Source organism: Callithrix jacchus, chromosome 5, assembly GCF_049354715.1.
Source record: "Callithrix jacchus isolate 240 chromosome 5, calJac240_pri, whole genome shotgun sequence".
NCBI lineage: Eukaryota > Metazoa > Chordata > Mammalia > Primates > Cebidae > Callithrix > Callithrix jacchus.
The window spans coordinates 83659609-83677163 of NC_133506.1; the positions used below are offsets into that span (position 1 = coordinate 83659609).

Genomic DNA, 17555 nt, shown 5'->3' on the forward strand with positions numbered 1-17555 from the left:
ATAATTTCAGATGAGATGATGATGTGGGGTTGGGGGGGATTTGGAGCAACAAAACACCACTAATGTCATTGAAACTCACTCATTTATTCATTTACTCAACAAATATTTAGTACCTGCTACATGCTGGCCACTATTCTAGCCTCTAGAGATCTAGAATGAATACAATGGACAGAGGTCAGTGCTTGCATTCAATTGGGGAGAGACAAGCCATAGACAGATACGCACACATGAAGAAGGCTAAGGCAGGTGAGTGAGAGTGATGGTGAAAAGAGGTGAGGTCTGAGTTGGCAGAGGCATGAGGAGAAGGATCCAGGAGAAGAAGGAGCAGTTCTGAGAAAGGGAAAGGCTTGCAGGAGACTGTGGGTGTTGAACCGGGAAGTTCGTGGCAGAGGTCAGAGAGAGTAAGGCCGGGCCCAGAACACATGGCACTTTGCGAGTGATTTACAGACAGGAGGATCTATCCTCAATACAACAGGAAGCCATCATGACATTTATTTATTTGTTTTTTAGAGCTGGGGTCTCACTCTGTCACCGAGGCAGCAGTGCAGTGGCTCAGGTGATCCTCTTGTCTCAGCCTCTTAAGTTGGGACTACAGGTGTACACCACCATGCCAGGCTAATTTTCTCATATTTTGTAGAGATGGGATTTCACCATGTTGCCCAGGCTGATCTTGAACTCCTGGCCTCAAGTGATCCTACCGCCTTGGCTTCCTAAGATGCTAGGATGGCAAGGGTTAGCCGCTGTGCCTGGCCTGCTAATTGGCTCTATCCAGAAAAAAAACAAACCTCTCATATGTTTATGACAGGAGGTGATTTTGCAACTTGGACAGATACGCCCACTGGAAGTTAAGCTTCCTCCTCTCGCAGAAACTAGAAGATAGGGGTACATTTCAAAGAGATGACACCCCAGCCCATGAGAAAGACATGTCTAGCTCTTAAAGCTGACAAGAGTCTTATTTATTATAGCTTCCGAAAAGACTTACACACATTCCAAAGACACAGAACTTACAATGACATGCTTTGCAAAGTAGGTGCTCTAAGACAAGGGAGGGGAGAGAAATCTATTTTCAACAGAGAGAATTAAGGCTCTTTTTTCTATTTTTTGAGACAGAGTCTTGTTCTATCTCCCAGGATGGAGTGCGGTGGTGTGAGAACAACTCACTGCAGCCTCAAACTCCTGGGCTTAAGTGATCCTCCCACCTCAGCCTCCACAGTAGCTGGGACCACAGGCATATACCACCATGGCCAGCTCATTTTCTTATATTTATAAAATATAAGATGGTGACTCACTCTATTACCTAGGCTGGTCTTGAACTCCTGGGCTCAAGTGATCCTCTTGCCTTGGCCTCCCAAAGCACTGGGGTAATGGATGTGTGCCGCTGTCACACCTCTGATTTTTAAATTTTAACTTTGCCCCAACAGAGATTTTTGTATTTGGAGTATCATCTGTATGCACAGTGAAGAAGGAACCACAGAGAGCAAGAGTGGAGGAAAGAAGGTCGCTTGGGAAGCATTTGCTGCCACTCAGGCCAGGGATGCCAGGGTGAGAACGCAGAGCTGGACACGTCTGTAAGAGTTGAAGGTGCTCCCCTGGAGGCTTTTGGAAGTCTTGGCCATGAAACAAAGCCAGGGGGTCAAGGCTCCCAGATTTTGGCCTCAGCCACTCTGCAGGGTGACACGTGTTGGGAAAGAATGGCTTAGAGAAAATCAGGAGTTCTCCTTTGGGCACACAAGCGTTAATTTCCTATTGAGACGCCAAGTCCACAGGTCAAGTTGGTAGTTGGGTATATGAGTCAGGAGCTCAAGGTCAGGTAACAAAGGCTTTTCTGGTTGCATTTGGGGTCTGGGGGACTTTGACTAAAGTGTGAGACACTAGAGAGTAGGAATGGTCCAGGACAGAAGGGAAGACTGAGGACACAGGAGAGAGGAAGGGCAGGAGCAGGAAGGGGGTGGCAGTGGCAGGGCACAGGCCAGGGGGAGGGTGGGCTTTTCTTGGGAGCAGCCAAGTGGCCGGTGGCGGGCAAGGGTCCCAGGCAGGGCTGGGCATACCTAGTGGTGGTGGCACGAGGCTCTGTGCTTTCACAGGGAGGGCTTTGCTGCAGGATACCAGGAGGGTGTGTGTAGAGGACCCAGCGGGGTAGGTCCAGCCTCAGCAGGTCTCCCCAGCAGTCTCCCCTCACCCACCAGGCCCAGGCTGGAAAGCTTCTTGGCTCTGGGTCTGACAAGCCCCCAGAAACCCCAGCTTCAGACTCCCCTTGCTGGACCCTGTCCTGGCTCCTCAGACCTCTGGGGCCAGACTCTGGGCCAGCCACTGCCCAACGCCACACTGTCAAGGCACCATGGGTGCTGGTGCTGCCCAGCCTTGGGTCCTTCGCCCTCATGAGTGGCAGTGTGACATCACCGAGGCATTTTGTGTTGACTACTGCATCGTCTCACAAAGTGGCCCCTGCCTGAGACAGTGAAGCTAATCTGGGAAGCATGTCAGCTCCCGCATCTGAGTCACTGTGCTGTCAAGGCTCAGCCTCCTCAGCCTCTCCTTGGCTGGATATGCCAGAGATGGAGCTGACCTCCCCGAGTCTAAAAGGAAGACAACTGTCACCCTGACACCATGCATGGCCTCCTGGCACAAGGCCCCACGGGCTGATGAGAAGCCTTTGCTGGTGTGTCAGCGAGCACATTGGATGGGGCATTGGGATCTGGCGGGACAGGTCGGTGGGTGCAGGGCTGCAAAAGAAGTGCCTTATGCCTGCATTTGCTGAGTTAGAAAATTGTATTGGTCTCTTTATTGGTCTAGCAAGGGATGGGGACTTGGGATGGTGAGGTCCAGGCCCACGTGGGAGAGGGGTGTGCGCAGGTTAGCAGGTCAGCAGAGGAGCAGGGCAGGGCTGGGGGCTGCAGGAGCGATTCTCCCAGGGCCGAGAGAGCCAGCAAGGGCCATTGCACTCCAACAGGGCACAGTGTGGCCAGGCCAGGTGGAGCAGCCCCTCCTCAGTGCCGGGTCATCTGTGAGAGGGACATGGAGAGGGCCGTGATCTCCAGGCCCTGGTCCCCAACAGCCTGGTCTCCCCAAGAGCCCCCTTCCCTCTCTCACCTTGGCTGGGCTTGGGGGGTATCTGGCTTTCAAGGATTCATCATTCATCAGAGACCTCACCAGGCAAGAGCGGCGGTGAGAGAAGGTCTCAAAGCTCTTCTTGCCATGGTAGGACCCCATGCCACTGTTCCCTGCAGAGGAGAAGTCGGCTCAGGGCTCAGCATCCTGCCCCTAGGACATCCCAGGCCTCCCTCTCCACCCTGTCAGTTGCATTCCAGAACCATAGGGACAGGGAGGCAGAGCCCATCACCTGTCCTTCCCTCAAGTGCTGTGGCCCTCAGCACCCAGCCCCAGATTGTGCTCCTTTTCTGGGTGTCCTCAGGATGGCCAATGTCTAGGGTGTCCCCAGGTCATCCATGCTGGGGACAACAGTGGGAGTGCCCATCACAGGTCTAATCCCAGCTCTGCCACTAAATGGCTGTGTGACCTCTGGCCTGGGTCACCTTTCTCAGGCCTCCATGGAACAGGCCGGGTGCACTAGGTGACCTCTAGGGCCAGGCTGCTCCAGCCCCTCCTGAATTTCCTGGGTGAATGTGCCCAGCACTGGGAGCCCCAGAAGGAGGCAGGGAGGCAGCAAGCTCAGCCCCAGACTCACCCACGCCCCCAAAGGGCAGAGAGTGCAAGGTGATGTGGACGATGACATCGTTGGCCGTCACCCCACCACTGGATGTCTCTGCAATCATCTTCTTAATCACCTGCACCAGGACCCAGTCAATGACCTCAGTCTCCTGCCCACAGGACTCCCCAGGCCCCTGCCCCACCCTGCCTGGGCACAGCCTGAAGCCACAAGGAGAGGAGCTGGTGGAGGCAGAGCCCCAGCCTCTGTCTCCTGCTCTCCCTGCAGATTGCATGGCAGAGTGACGGCAGCCGCCCCCATATCTGTGTGCAGGGCCCTGGACAAAGATTGCTCGGTCAATGCCCTCAGGTGATGCTGCTGTCCTGATCTTAGAGACAAGGCAAAAGAAGCTCAGAAAGATCCAGTGACTCACTCAAGGTCACACATACAGAGAACTGTGAAGCTGCAGTGTGAACCCAGGTCTGTGGGCCCCAGGACCCTGGGGGAGGGCACCCCCAGCCCACTGCACACCTTGTCGTTGCTGGAGAACACGTAGAGGGCCAGGGGCTTCTCGTGCTGGTTGATGAACTGGATGGCATCCTCTAGGCTGCGCATGCACACAATGGGCATCACAGGCCCGAAGATCTCCTCTTGCATCACTGGGGACTGGGGGTCCACGTCCGTGAGGATGGTGGGCGCTGAGGCAGGAAACCAGCCAGAGTCAGATGGCGTGGAGACCCCCACGTGACCAGCAAGTTCAAGCACCTAGATCCCTGCTCCAACCCTTTTGTAGGCGAAGCTGCCCAGGCTTGGAAAAGGGCAGGGACCAGGCCCAGAGAGCTCTTCTCCTAGCTCCCACCTGCCATCTGGGCAGACCACTGGGGACAACTATAAGTTAACCTGCATAGAGGAACCTGAGATCTCCCTCCAGGAGCAGACACTACACCCACCACCACCCGATGCCCTGCCAGAATTCTCCTGTCTGCTTGACAAACTGGGGGCCAAGTGGGTCCATCTGGTGACCCACAGCCTGGGCATTGGGGGCCCCTCATGGCTTGACACACCTGGGGCTCCTATGGCCTCTGCTGTCCCTGCTCCTGCTGCTGCAGAGGGTTGAGGAGATGAGGCCCTCTCTCTGGGCTTTGCTGGGAGAGGGGATGCTGAGGCTGGGGTAGGGCTGTGCTCAGCTTCTGCCTGCTGGAGTCTACCCCGGGCCCCCTGGTGAAAGCAATTTATCCCCATCCCAGAGTCATGTCTGCTTATCAAGTATCTGTGCCCACTTGCTGTGAACTTGCTGGGGACCCCAGCGGCCTGGACAGGTGGGCTGTGCTCTCAGGGATCACGCACCTATGTAGCGGGAGGCCGCATCCCCGGTGCCCCCGTAAGCTACCTTCTGGCCCTCAATCAGGCCCATCACCCTCTGGAAGTGCCGGGCACTAATGATTCTTCCATAATCCCGGGATTTCTTGGCATCTTCCCCATAGAACTCCTGCGGAGAAGGGAGGGGGACTTCAGATAAGGACACAGACCCTCATCATGGCCAAAGGCTGCACAGATAAATGCCAGCAGTGACTGTCTTCACGTGGTGGGATTCTGGGTGGAGCTTTTTTCTTCTTCTTTATGCTTTTTAATCATTTCCAAATTATCTGTAGTGAGTGTGCAAGACCTTTTCATTTTTCTTAGAGAGAGGGTCTTGCTCTGTTGCCTGGGCTGAAGTGCAGTGGTGCAATCACAGCTCACTACAGCTTCAAACTCCTGGGCTCAAGCCATCCTCCGGCCTCACCTCAGCCTTCAGAGAAGCTGGGACAACAGGCGTGCACCACCATGCCACCATGCTTAGCTAATTTTAAAACATTTTTTGTAAAGATGGGATCTTGCTAATGTTACCCAGGCTGGTCTCAAACTCCTGGCCTCAAAAGATCCTCCAGCCTTCGCCTCCCAAAATGCTGGGATTACAGGTGTGAACCACCGTGCCTAGCTTGCATTATGTTTACATTAGAAGAAAATAAATCCAGTGTTTATAAGTCCCTGGAAGTCGGCTAAGGGGCCATGCCCACCTTGTGCCTTACAGCCTCTCATCCCCCGCCCCCGCCAAAGGGCCAACACTCACTTTCAGTGACTTCTTGAGCTTCTCCACTATTTGGTTCTGGATCGAGGGGTCACAGAGGATGTAGTCGGGGGCCACACAGGTCTGGCCGCTGTTCATGTATTTCCCCCAGGCGATGCGTCTGTGAAAATCCCAAACTGGACTAAATCCAAGAGGTACTGGGGCTTCCCCAAGAGCTGCATCTCGTTTTGCAGACCCTTCAGCTCTCTGGTCAGCAGAAGCCATTGGCTGTGACCTTGCCACCAGTGAGTCCTCCCAAGCGGTCTGCTCAGTTCTAGACACTGGACCGAGAAGACCCAGTGCCCCGATCATGTTCACTGGGGACTGGCAGGGAATTTCTAGAAGACATCTGTTGGGGTCAGCCTCTGTGCTCCCTGATCATGCTGTTGCCCTGCACAGCCAGGTGTCACTGCCACTCGGGCCCCCTACATCTCTTGGGGCCACACAGGTGGAATATGGAGGTGGTCACAGTCCTGGCTAGGCTTGGCAGGTGCAGATACCGGTTCTGCCCCAGACCCTGAGTGGTGGTGGCCCTTCTCCCCTCTGGTCCTGCTCTTCAGAACTCAGACTGCCCTGCCCCAGCAGAGGGCTGGACCCAGTAGAGTTCCTTGTGTTCTGCATGTCCCACAATTGCTTTTCCTGCAGCCTCTGCTTGGAGCAATTCCTCAGTGATGCTCACTCAGTGAGCAGAGCTCAGCCTAGACCTCTCCCCCTCCAGGAAGCTTTCTGGGACTCCCCACTCCTCTTTTGTCCCGTGGTCCTCACCCCTACCCCCATGTAAGTTTCTGCAAGGACCAGACCACAGCTCTGTGAAGCAGAGGGTGTCTGCGCTACTCAGAGCAGACCCACAGCAAGAGGTGCAGTCATGCGTGCTGGAAGGCAGAGTAAGGACCACTGCAGCCAGCAGGCCCATGCCTCTCACCGGCAAGCCACATCCAGGTCGCAGTTCTTGTCCACGTAGCAGGGACTCTTCCCTCCCAGCTCCAGTGTGACAGGGGTCAGGTGCTTGGCAGCAGCCGTCATGACAATCTTCCCCACCCCTGTGCTGCCTGTGTACAGGATGTGGTCGAACCTCTCCTTGAGCAGCTCCGTGGTCTCAGGGACACCCCCGTTGATTACTGGGTACAGTTCCTTCCATGCCAGGAAAGAGGGGAGGCTCAGCAAAGACCAAGCCCCTCCTCACTCTTGAAGTGTGGGTGGGCAGTGGCCGAGACCAGCAGCCCACCCCAGGGGGAAGGGGCAGCAACTGGCAGTAGACCCCCTTCCCTGACCCAGGGGCTCTGTTTGCCCCAATGAGAGAGGGCAGCTGCTAAGGCCCATCCTCAGCCCTACCAGTAGCTTGGCTCCTCACCATAAGAATTCTCCATTTCTCACCCCCCAAAGACCTGGCCTCAGCAGTTAGAGGCTGTGGAGTTATGAGGCCCTGGAGAGCACCTCACCTTGTCCAGGTATTGGGGGATGATGGTAGCCAGCAGGCTCGCCATGTTCTCACTCAGCTCCGAGGGCTTGAGGACCACTGCATTCCCTGCAGAGCATACGGAGCGAGGCCTGTGCCCAGGGTTCCCCACCCAGAGGCTCCGCCCTCCCAAGGATCACTCCTGAAGCCTCCCATCCACTAGGGAGAGTAGATGGAAGAGTTGCTGGCACCCACATACGCCACAGGGCACACCAGGAGCACTCACGGGCACATGACACAGGGACACGCACAGGCACACGAGGGCCAGAGCTACATCACCTGCCCCTCTGAGTTGGGCTCTGGCCCGTCCTAGGAATGCATATTAGGTGACAGCAGCTCCAGCCCCTAACAGAGTTGGGGAAAGGTAGGCCCTCTCTCCATCATCGGGTGTGGACACTGAGTCTGGCTGGACCTCAGGCACCAAAAGGCCTGGCTAATTAGCTTGGTCTACACAGCCTCCTACGACAGTCCCAGCAAACCCTTATCTGACCCCAGGACTCTTAACACAGGCCTGAGTCTGTCCTGGCACGGCTCCGCGGTGGGGGATGGTGCTCCTCCAGCTTCCCTTCCTGGCCGGGCCACACACCTGCAGCAATGGCACCCACCATGGGCTGGATGGTGAGGTTGAAGGGGTAGTTCCAGGTGCCGATGACCAGGACCACACCTAGCGGCTCCGAGTGGATGTAGAGCTCGTCCTGCTGGGTCTGGGGCGTCTTCTCCACAGGCTCGTCCGAGGCCCACTCAGGGAGCTTCTGGATCATGTACTCAATCTCCTCCAGGACGTACACCACCTCCTCATAGTAGGCGGTCCATTCACTCTGCAGACAGGGCCTGAGTCAGCTTTCAGAGCCAGGGCCCACCTGCATCTGGGGCCGTGGGGAGCCCCACTGCTCAGTTGTCAGGGTGATGGGGGCCGCCCACCCAGCCCAGGGTGGAGGTAGCTGCAGAAGGTCCCGCCGGGGGAGGCAGAGCCCAGGATTAGGCTTGAACCCGTGGGTCTGAGAGGACCCCTTTCTGCCAGAGTGGGGCCCAGGCAGGTTTGGATGTGTGGGGCCCCAAGGGAAAGAGCAGGTGAAGGGGCCAGGCATGGGCAAGGAGATGGATCCAGGCAGGGGGAATAGAATGGGGCAGAGGTGCTAGTATATCCAAGGAGGGGGACTGGATCTGAGGGGAGGGGGGATGAATCCGGGGAGGAGGGCTGGATTGGGGAAGGGGAGCTAGATCCGGCACTGGGGGATGGATCTGGGCAGGCAGGATGGAGCCAGGCCTTTGAGTTGTCTGGTGGTGGATGCAGGGCCAAGGGCTGCTGGGCTCTCAAGAACTGAGGGGAGCAGGGGTGAGAAGAGGGTTGCAGATGGCGGAAAACGGGCTCTTTTATAAACTTGGCTGTGAAGAGCAACACAGAAGCTGTAAAGTCAACGGAGTAGGTTTCCTTGTTTCTGGTTTAAATAAATCCTGAGCAATTTATTTAAAAGTGCAGAAGTAGGACAAGTGCCGTGGCTCACGCCTGTAATCCCAGCACTTTGGAGGGCTGAGCAGGCGACCACCTGAGGGCAGGAGTTCAAGACCAGCCTGGCCAACATGGTGAAACCTCGTCTCTATTAAAAATATAAAATTAGCCGAGCATGGTGGTGCGTGCTACTCCGGAGGCTGAGGCAGGAGAATCGCCTGAACCCGGGAGGCGGAGGCTGCAGTGAGCTGAGATCGTGCCACCACACTCCAGCTTGGGTAACGAAAGTGAAACTCCGTCTCAAATAAATAAAATAAAAAATAAAAGTGCAGGAGCAAAGACGGTAGTCGGTGGGAGGATGGGCTCCGGAGCGCCGGGCCCCAGGCAGGCTGTGGGGGCAGCAGGGGTCTGTGAATGCGGGGGAGTCTGTCTTGCTCAGGGCGAGGGTCTGAACAGCCCCAGTGAGGACTGGGAGGGAGGGAAGAGCCCCCATGCCCTCCGGGGTGCCAAGCTGCGCTGTTTCCTGATGTGGAGAATCAGGTGGTCGGGCGTGGGGCTGAGGAATGAGGCGGGGGCAGAAGGTCGGGGTGTCGGAGCAGCAGGAAATAGGGGGCGCTGAGGGTGGGACGCGGAGGCCGGGGCTGAAGGAAAAGTCCAGCGGAGCGGGGGCGCGGCGGAGGGGAGGACGGGGCGCCCCGTCTCCGCGGCTTCCTGAACCTCTCCGGGTTGCACTCCTCCCCGCCCCATCGCGAGGCGCCGACACTGGCGGAGGGTGGCCGCCCAGCCCCGGCACCTTGTGCAGATCCGCGGCCAGCGCTCCCGCCAGCTCCTGCTCGCGCTCCTGGATCATGCGCCGCAGCGCCTCCAGCTGCTGGATCCGGAACTGCAGGGGGCGGGTCCGGCCCGAGTTGAAGGCGGCGCGGGCGCGCCTCACGGTCTCGCTGATCTGGCTCATGGTGCCTGGGGACAGAGAGCACCTGCAGCGGCGGGGGGCAAGAGCGCGCCCTGAATTCTATAGGAAGGGGCCTTGCCTGCGCCCCGGCTCGGCCCTGCGGAAAATGGCCTTCCCTCTGGAAGATCCGTTTTCTGCCTCGCCTCCTCTCCCGCCCCTCGCTCAGACGCCTGGAACCCCGGCTGCCTTGCGCCCGTGAGCGGGCGACACCCGCAGCGACACGCGTCTGGAGCGGAACTGCTGCTGAGGGCCCTTGGCAGTGTGCTGGGGGCAGGGCCTTTCCCGGACCCCCCGGCTCCGCTACTTGCTTGCAAAGCTGGTGGCACAGTCCCAGGCCCACACCCCAGGTAGATTGGCGGGTACAGGCCTCGATTCCACACCCAAGCCGATAAAGGAAAACCCAACCCAACCCTCCTGCCTAAGCCATTGTTCTAAAATGCGCTGATTTCTTGGCAGAGCTGAACAGGCTTGGTGTTTAAACCCATGCGTGCCACACCTGGGAGATGCACGCTCATGCCCGCCAAGGATTCACAGAGCCACAGATTTCCACAGAGAGGGATGGAGGGGATTCCTGCCACCCATACGCAAAACCATAGTGACAAATTGCGATGGCCCCGCTGGGGGCAATTTGGCAATATCTGACAAAAGCTTTTCAAACATATTTCTCTGTGACAAAGAGGTCCTACAGCCTTTCCTAAACATTCGCAGATAAGAAAGTCATCACTGTTCACTGTAAGGGAAATATTGGAACAACCCAAGTCCGCAGGAGGAGACAGTTTAAATGACTCCCGTCACACCCACGTGAGGGATTACTGTGCATGTTGAGGGCTAAGGAGGAGCAGGTGATTCAGAATGTTTGTAGGGGCTCTCTCAGCACCAGGGGTGTCCCAGGCACTGGGGATAAGAAAGAAAACAGGTTACAGGCCTGGCGCGGTGGCTCACGCCTGTAATCCTAAAAAGCACTTTGGGAGGAGAGGTAGGTGGATCTCTTGAGGTCAGGAGTTCAAAACCAGCCTGGCCAAACTGGTGAAACCCCGTCTCTACTAAAAATACAAAAATTAGCTGGGCGTGGTGGTGGGCATCTGCAGTCCCAGCTTCTTGGGAGGCTGAGGCAGGAGAATTGCTTGACCCAACCGGGGAGGCAGATGATGCAGCTAGCCGAGATTGTGCCATTGCACTCCAGCCTGGGCAACAGAGCAAGACTCTGCCTGAAAAAAAAAAAAAAAAAGAAAGAAAGAAAGAAAGAAAAAACAGGTTACAGAACAACAGATGGACTGGGGTGTGTGTGTGCGCACACACATGAGTTCTGACATGCAAAGACTAGAAGGGTGGCCCCCAACATGACGGGACAACTGATGGGGCTGGAATTATTGAAGATCTGTTTTCATCTTAAGCAACGTTTGACTTTTTGCAATGAGCTTGTATTTTGCAAATGTTTGGTGCATTTTAAGACAGGCAATACATGCTCATGAAACAAAGTGTAACAGACAGCAAAGGGGCACTGAAAAAGTGCACCTCCCGCCTCCCTGCTCCAGCAGCTATTAGGGCCACCCCCCAGAGGGGCCACTGTTACCAGTTCCTTACTCTCCTTTCAGAGATACTCAGCCCACCTGCAGACACAGCATAACTTTAACCTCAGCAAAAATAGGATATTTCCATTTTTTTAAACCTAATATATCACATGTAATATATAATTATGTTGCACATAGATACGTGATCCTGCCTGCAATCCATGGATTGGCTTCCGATCCTTCCTCTGTCTCCCCTCTCCAGGCTTTCTGACCCCCAGCCCCAGGCTTTCTGCACAGGGAGGAGGGACCTGCTGGCATGGGGGTGCTCGAAGCCTGCCCTTCTGTGGCCCCTCCCTGTGATCTGATAGGAGGCTGGGGAAGCCCCCTCACTGGGACCTCCTCAGCCCCATGGGCCAGGCCCCTCCTGCTGGTCACAAACCCAGCCCTGTAGGAAGAGCCTGCTTCTCTCCCCAGCCCTGTAAGGTCAAACCAGGGCAGCAGCCTTAGACACTGGCCACCAAAGGGGGCAGCCTACGTGGGAAGAGCCTGGTGAGCATGGGATGGGACTGGCCTTGCACCCCAGTGTCACCACTAAGAACTGTGGTCTCTGGGCAGAATGGCCTTCCCAGGACTTCCCTGAGAGACGGGTTAACAAAGGTGCCGCTTCACAGAGATGGAGTGGAGACCAAAGCCCCTCACGTCGCAGCTGCACCTGGATGGGAGCCTCCCCAGAGCCAGCTGCCTCTCACCCCATATCCCTGCACCCCACCCCTCTCATCTGTGCCAGTGTTGACTTTGCCCCCGTGACACCCGCTCCCCTCCTCATCGCCTTCCATCCTCACAAAAGCGCTGCACTGATGCCCATGAAGAATGAACAGAGATGAGTGCGTTTTATAGATGAGGAAAGGGAGACTGAGAAATGCTAAATGCTCTGTCTGATCTCACAGTTAGCAAGTGTCACGTCAGGGTTTGAACCCACATCTGTCGCCGCTCATGCCTTTGGCACTCGGCTCTGCCGCCTTCCCTCCAGTGATGGAGTCTCACAGCCCATCAAGGCCTCTCACCCCACGGCCACCTTGGCGTCCTTGCTCCAAGGGTTCCTGGACCTCCACCTCCTGGTTTGAGGGATAGCAGAGCTGCCAAAGGTCCAGGAGGATGCTCCAGAGATGATGGTCCCAGAGGCAGGGACCAGCCCCCCTGGGAGACTTGCCACACTTAAGGCCCCTGCTCCTAGTGCAGGGTCCACCTAGACAAGAGAAAAAATAAGGCACGCAGGGAAGAGGGTTACCTTTGACACAGCCTCTCCTGGTAACTGGGGCTCCTGGAACGGCAAGAGCCAAGAGGGCACGTATTTAAGGACCATCCTTCATTGAGCCCTTGGAGTTCCTGCCCAGGAAGTTTCCGTGAGAAGGAATAAACAGTATTCAAATGCTGGGTGTGGCACAATCTGGACCTCTGCTCCCCACAGCCCTGGTTTTGTTTACTTCTGAAATCCAAGAATGTGTCTGAAGGCTTGGGCAGGGCACAAATCCAGTCTTCAAAAGAGCCTGTGTTTGCCCTGGGCGTGGGGGCTGTTGATTCAGCCTGGCGTGGAGCTCTTCCAGCTTTCCAACCTGCCACTGCCAGATGCAGTTCCCCAAGTTCTCTGGTTACATAAGGCCGGCAGGGGTGAGCCATGAGCCACAGCAAGAGCATGCTGCTCCCCTGAAAGGCACCCCAGCCACCACTGCCCCGGCCCTTTACATCCCCCAGTGTGCACAGGGCCCCATGGAGACAGGGACCCTAACACTGGGGAGTCACAAGCTGGGGGCTTTCGATGGGGGGGTCTCCAGTCCATAAATCTGCGCTCTTGTTGAATAGCTGAGAAGAGGGCCAAGGAGGGTGAGAACTCTGGGAAGTTCCTTCTGTGTGGACCCCAGGAAACCAGAGACGCTTGGGAAGGAAGGAGTCTGGAAAGCCCTTTCCATACTGTCTGAGGGATGTTCGCTGGACTCCTGCTCTGCACCCTGCTGTGGGGAGGGGGCAGGTATGGAACAGCACATGTGGTCACCTCTCACACTCCCACTGCAGCCACGGACTCACCGCCCCTCTCACCAGGCGCTTCCTGCTACCCTCACCTGCCTGCAGGTTGCTCACCAGCAAGGGGTCCTTGCTTCCCATTTCCCTCTAGGGAAATGCAAGGTCTGCATCATGGCCGACCAGTCCTGAGGACGTCCTCTGTCCCTCCTGCTTCTCTCCACCTGGAATGCCCTTCCCCTCCATCCATCCACACCGCTCCAATGTGCGGCGGGAAACAGCCCCGACCCCTCGCGATGCTGTCCTCTTCCCATTATTCTTTCTCTGGAGCATTTATGTCTTATTTACTACCTGTCCCTTAACTCCTGACAGCTAGAATTTGATTTCTTCACTGCTGTAATCTCCATAAGGCATTTATAGTAGATGCTCAATAAATATTTATTGACTGTAGTCCCACCTACTCGGGAGGCTGAGGCAGGAGAACTACTTGACCCAACCCAGGAAGCAGAGGTTGCACTAAGCCGGGATTGCACCATGGCACTCCAATCTGGATGACAGAGCAAGACTCTGTCTAAAAAAAAAAAGAAAAGAAAGAAAAAACAGCTTACGGAACAACAGATGGACTAGTCCTTTCTTGCATATTAGAGTGCGCGTGTGTGTACAGACGTACAGCAGAGGTGCACGCGTGTACTCTAACATGCAAGAAAGGACCAGAAGGGTGGCTCCAACATGACGGGACAACTGATGGGGGCGGAATTACTGAAGATCTGTTTTCATCTTAAGCTACATTTGACTTTTTGCAATGAGCTTGTATTTTGTAAATGTTTGGTGCTTTTTAAGACAGGCAATATATGCTCATAAAACAAAGTGTAACAGACAGCAAAGGGGCACAGAAAAAGTCCACCTCCCGCCTCCCGAACAAACAGGAAATTTCAAAATAACGTGAACACTGTAGTGACCAGATCGGCAGAGGAGGCTGGTGGGGCTGGGATGAGACTCCTCGGGAGGGAGCATCATCAGAGCTGAGTGAGAAGTGTTTGGGCAGGGAACAGCAAGGGGGCTTGGAAGAGCAGAAGCAAAGGCACAGAGGCAGGGAACATGACGTCATGGGAAAGCTGTGATGTGTCCACTGTTGTCAGTAGGGGGTGTGGGGGGGATGATGCTCCCGGGACGGGGGGCTCACAGAGGCCTGTGGGCCAGGCCAGCTGCGGGGGTGTGGGGCACTGAGGAGCTTATCAGAAAGACAAACATCTGATAGCTTTTTGTTTTTGAGAACCCCCTGGACAGGGCACAATGTGAGAAAGGTCTAGACCAAAAGCTGCAGCTTCTAGCAATTCAGGCAAGAAATGACGAGACCCCCCAAATAAGACTAACAGAATGGGAAACATTCCAGAAACAGCAGAAGGAAGCATCTGCAGGACCTAGCACCTGGGGGGCCTGGACTGGGTGGTAGGTGCAGAGTGGGGAGCCTCCTGAGAGGGGGAAGACCAGGCAGAGGCCCAGGCCAGTGCCAGTCTCTCCCCCTTTTCTGGTGGCAGCAGCTGATTATCTTTGCAGGTGACCCCTTCCCACTTGATGAGATGGTCAACCAGGTGCCTGCTCCAGGCCAGCCATGGCTTGGGGTGGGCTCCCCACAGGGCCTCCCTGACTCTCCTGAGAATGTGGACCTTGAGTAGAGGGCAGAGTGCAAGGCCGAAGGCCATTCAGAGCTGACTCATCGTGGCTAGGGGACCACCCCTGGGTGAACCATGGAAGCAATTAGCAAAAGCCCGAAGTGCAGCAGTGAGTCACAAAGTGACCACAACAGGGACTGGTGGGCCGAGGGCACCCGGGAAAGGTCAGGTGGCCTGGATGTCGTGGAAGGTGGCAGCAGTAGTGGTGGAAGCGCCAGAGCAAGAAGCCTAGAAGCAGTTAAAATCTGCAAAGAACCAAAGCCTTGTTTGCCTGTTTGGGTTTTGGTTACAGTTTCTGTACTGGCAAAGGTGTGGGTTGTGACAGAAACTTGCAGATACTTGTTTTTCGGATTTTTTTTTCTTTTTTTTTGAGACAGGGTCTTGCTGTGTTGCCCAGGCTGGAGTGCAGGGGCGCCATCATGGCTCACTGCAGCTTTGAATTCCGGTGCTGAAGCGATCCTCCCACCTCCTGACGACAGGAACCACCACCATGCTTGGCTAATTTTTAAATTTTTTGTAGAGATGGGTCTCATTATGTTGCCCAGGCTGGTCTCAAACTCCTGGGCTCAAGTGATCTTCCCGCCTCGGCCTCCCGAAGTTCTGGGGTTGCAAACAATCTTTGCAAGCCCTAGTCCTCTGCCCCCAATGCCTCCTCCTCACCTGGGCTGTCACTCTCTCCCCCAGGCTACTGTTCCTGCCATCCGCCTACTCTCCTTGAGTCCATGCTCAGTCAGGCACCCAACTGTACCTACCACCCAATCCAGGCCCCCCAGGTGCTAGGTCCTGCAGACGCTTCCTTCTGCTGTTTCTGGAATGTTTCCCATTCTGTTAGTCTTATTCGGGGGTCTGTAATCCCAGCTGCCAGAGAGGCATGTGGATGATGAGGACCTGAGCATGTCTGTCCCCTGACTCACATCCCCGGGTGGCTCCCCTTGCTCTCGGAAAGCTTTCTCCCATGGCCTGTGAGCTCCTGCCTGGCCTGGCTCCTGGCTGCCTTGCCAGCCTCCCTTGGCACGACTTTTCACATTCTCACTGCACTCTAGTCCGCTGGCATTCCTTGACTGAGCCCAGCAATTTCCTACCACAGGGCCTTTGCACATGCTGTTCTCACTCCCTGGGACACTTTCTCTTCTATATGGCACCAGACTCCCTGACCTCTCTCACCCCCCAAGTAAAACCTTTGTTACTTCCAAGACCCTGTCACAACCTGCAATCCTATCTCTGTCTGCACGACTATGTGTTGATTGTTGTTCTTCTCTCCTTGTCCCTCCACAAAGGCAGATATCTCCACTTCTGCTCAGTACCTTATCCTGGCACAAGGGAGACCTCTGAGGATACGGAAGCAGCCCACCATACCAAACCACCCCTCGGACAGGAAGTGATCAATCATTTAGCAAGATGATTCTCAGCAAATTCACCCAAAGCTAGCAAAAAAAGTGTTGAATGGATGAATGAATGAATGAAAAGCGAGTTTGCTTAAATTTCAAGGAACATTTAGATTGGAAATAGTTGTTGGGAGGGGAAACTACTTCCTTTATGAGTAGAAGGAGCTTAGGCAGCATAGAGAGAAGAGACCCATCTCTACAAAAAATAAAAAATTAGCTGGGAGGCCGGGTGCAGTGGTTCATGTCTGTAATCTCAGCACTTTGGGAGGCCGAGGTGGGCAGATCACTTGAGCTCAGGAGTTCGAGACCAGCCTGGCCAACATGGTGAAACCCCATCTCTACTAAAAATACAAAATTAGCTGGCCATGGTGGTGGTGCACGCCTGTAATCCCAGCTACTCAGGAGGCTGAGGCAAGAGAATTGCTGGAACCCAGGAGTTGGAGGGTGCAGTGAGCCGAGATCATGGCATTGCACTCCAGCCTGGGCAAGATTCCATCTCGAAAAAAAAAAAAAATGAGCCTGGCATGGTGGTATACTTCCAGCCACCTGAGAGGCTGAGCCCAGGAGGTTGAGGCTGCGGTGAGCTGTGATCGTGCCAGTACACTCCAGCCTGGGTGACAGAATGATCAGGTAGACCGTGTCTCAGAAAAAGAAAAAAAAAAAAAAAAAAAAAAAGAGTAGAAAGGAGAAAATTAGGCAGTGGGTCTCAGGGATCTCCCACTGGTTAAAAAAGCTATGCCTCAGGAAGACAAATACCGCGTGTTCTCCCTCATGTGTGGGAGCCAAACAAGTGAATCTCATGAAGATAGTCGATTGGCGGTTACCAGGCTGGGAAGGTGGGGAGGTGTGGGGATGAAGAGAGCTTGCTCAATGGGTACAAATACATATTTACCTAGTGTTCAGCCAGGCACAGTGGCTCACACCTGTAATCCCAGCACTTTGGGAGGCTGAGGCAGGAGGATCTCTCGAGGCCAAGAGTTTGAGACCAGCCTGGGTGACAAAGCAAGACCGTATCTCTACAAAAAATTTAAAACTCAGCTGGGCATGGTGGCACACACCTGTAGTCCCAGCTACTTGGGGAAGTGGAAGTGGAAGGATCACTTGAGTCCAGGAGTTAGGCCACAGAGAGCTGTGATTGAGTCACTGTACCCAGCCAAGAGCAGCCAGTCAACTACTGTTTCAGAGCCCCTCTTTGGAGAGGCATGAAATCAGCAGAAATGGCTGTGCCCAGGGCACTTTCCCCCACTGCGTCTGTACCTTCTGAGGACTTGTAGGAAAGCACTTAGGAAAGGACTCCTGGGGCTTCTTCGTCTCTCTTTGTCTGCCGCTAGTCATAGTGCTTCATGCATAGTGGTAAGC

At 55.2% G+C, this 17555-nt stretch overlaps 1 protein-coding gene across 3 annotated transcripts; it reads right to left on the reverse strand.

Moving 5' to 3' along the window:
• Positions 1-2750: 2750 nt before the first annotated feature.
• On the reverse strand, positions 2751-12450 carry ALDH3A1 (aldehyde dehydrogenase 3 family member A1). 3 transcript variants are annotated; one of them, XM_008996760.4, is made up of 11 exons: positions 12411-12450; positions 9453-9619; positions 7796-8027; positions 7193-7278; positions 6676-6884; positions 5757-5874; positions 4994-5135; positions 4178-4344; positions 3686-3785; positions 3091-3221; positions 2751-3002 (listed from the first exon to the last, which is right to left on the reverse strand). In XM_008996760.4, the coding sequence occupies exons 2-11, from the start codon at positions 9612-9614 to the stop codon at positions 2988-2990; spliced, it is 1362 nt and encodes a 453-aa protein (XP_008995008.1). In that variant the 5' UTR covers positions 9615-9619; positions 12411-12450; the 3' UTR covers positions 2751-2987. The 3 variants fall into 3 exon arrangements, with proteins under 3 accessions (XP_008995008.1, XP_008995007.1, XP_054112995.1); XM_008996759.5 differs by having other exon boundaries at positions 9453-9636; XM_054257020.2 differs by having other exon boundaries at positions 9453-9636; positions 12187-12450.
• Positions 12451-17555: the final 5105 nt, after the last annotated feature.

What these genes read in the sequence shown, in the direction of transcription:
- ALDH3A1 (XM_008996760.4), bottom strand. Translation starts at nt 9,614, where the DNA reads ATGAGCCAGATCAGCGAGACCGTGAGGCGCGCCCGCGCCGCCTTCAAC. An exon ending in GACCTGGATGTGGCTTGCCG is followed by an intron (nt 5,875 to 6,675) that starts GTGAGAGGCATG and finishes GGATTTTCACAG; the next exon opens with ACGCATCGCCTGGGGGAAAT. An exon ending in AGCTCAAGAAGTCACTGAAA is followed by an intron (nt 5,136 to 5,756) that starts GTGAGTGTTGGC and finishes CCTTCTCCGCAG; the next exon opens with GAGTTCTATGGGGAAGATGC.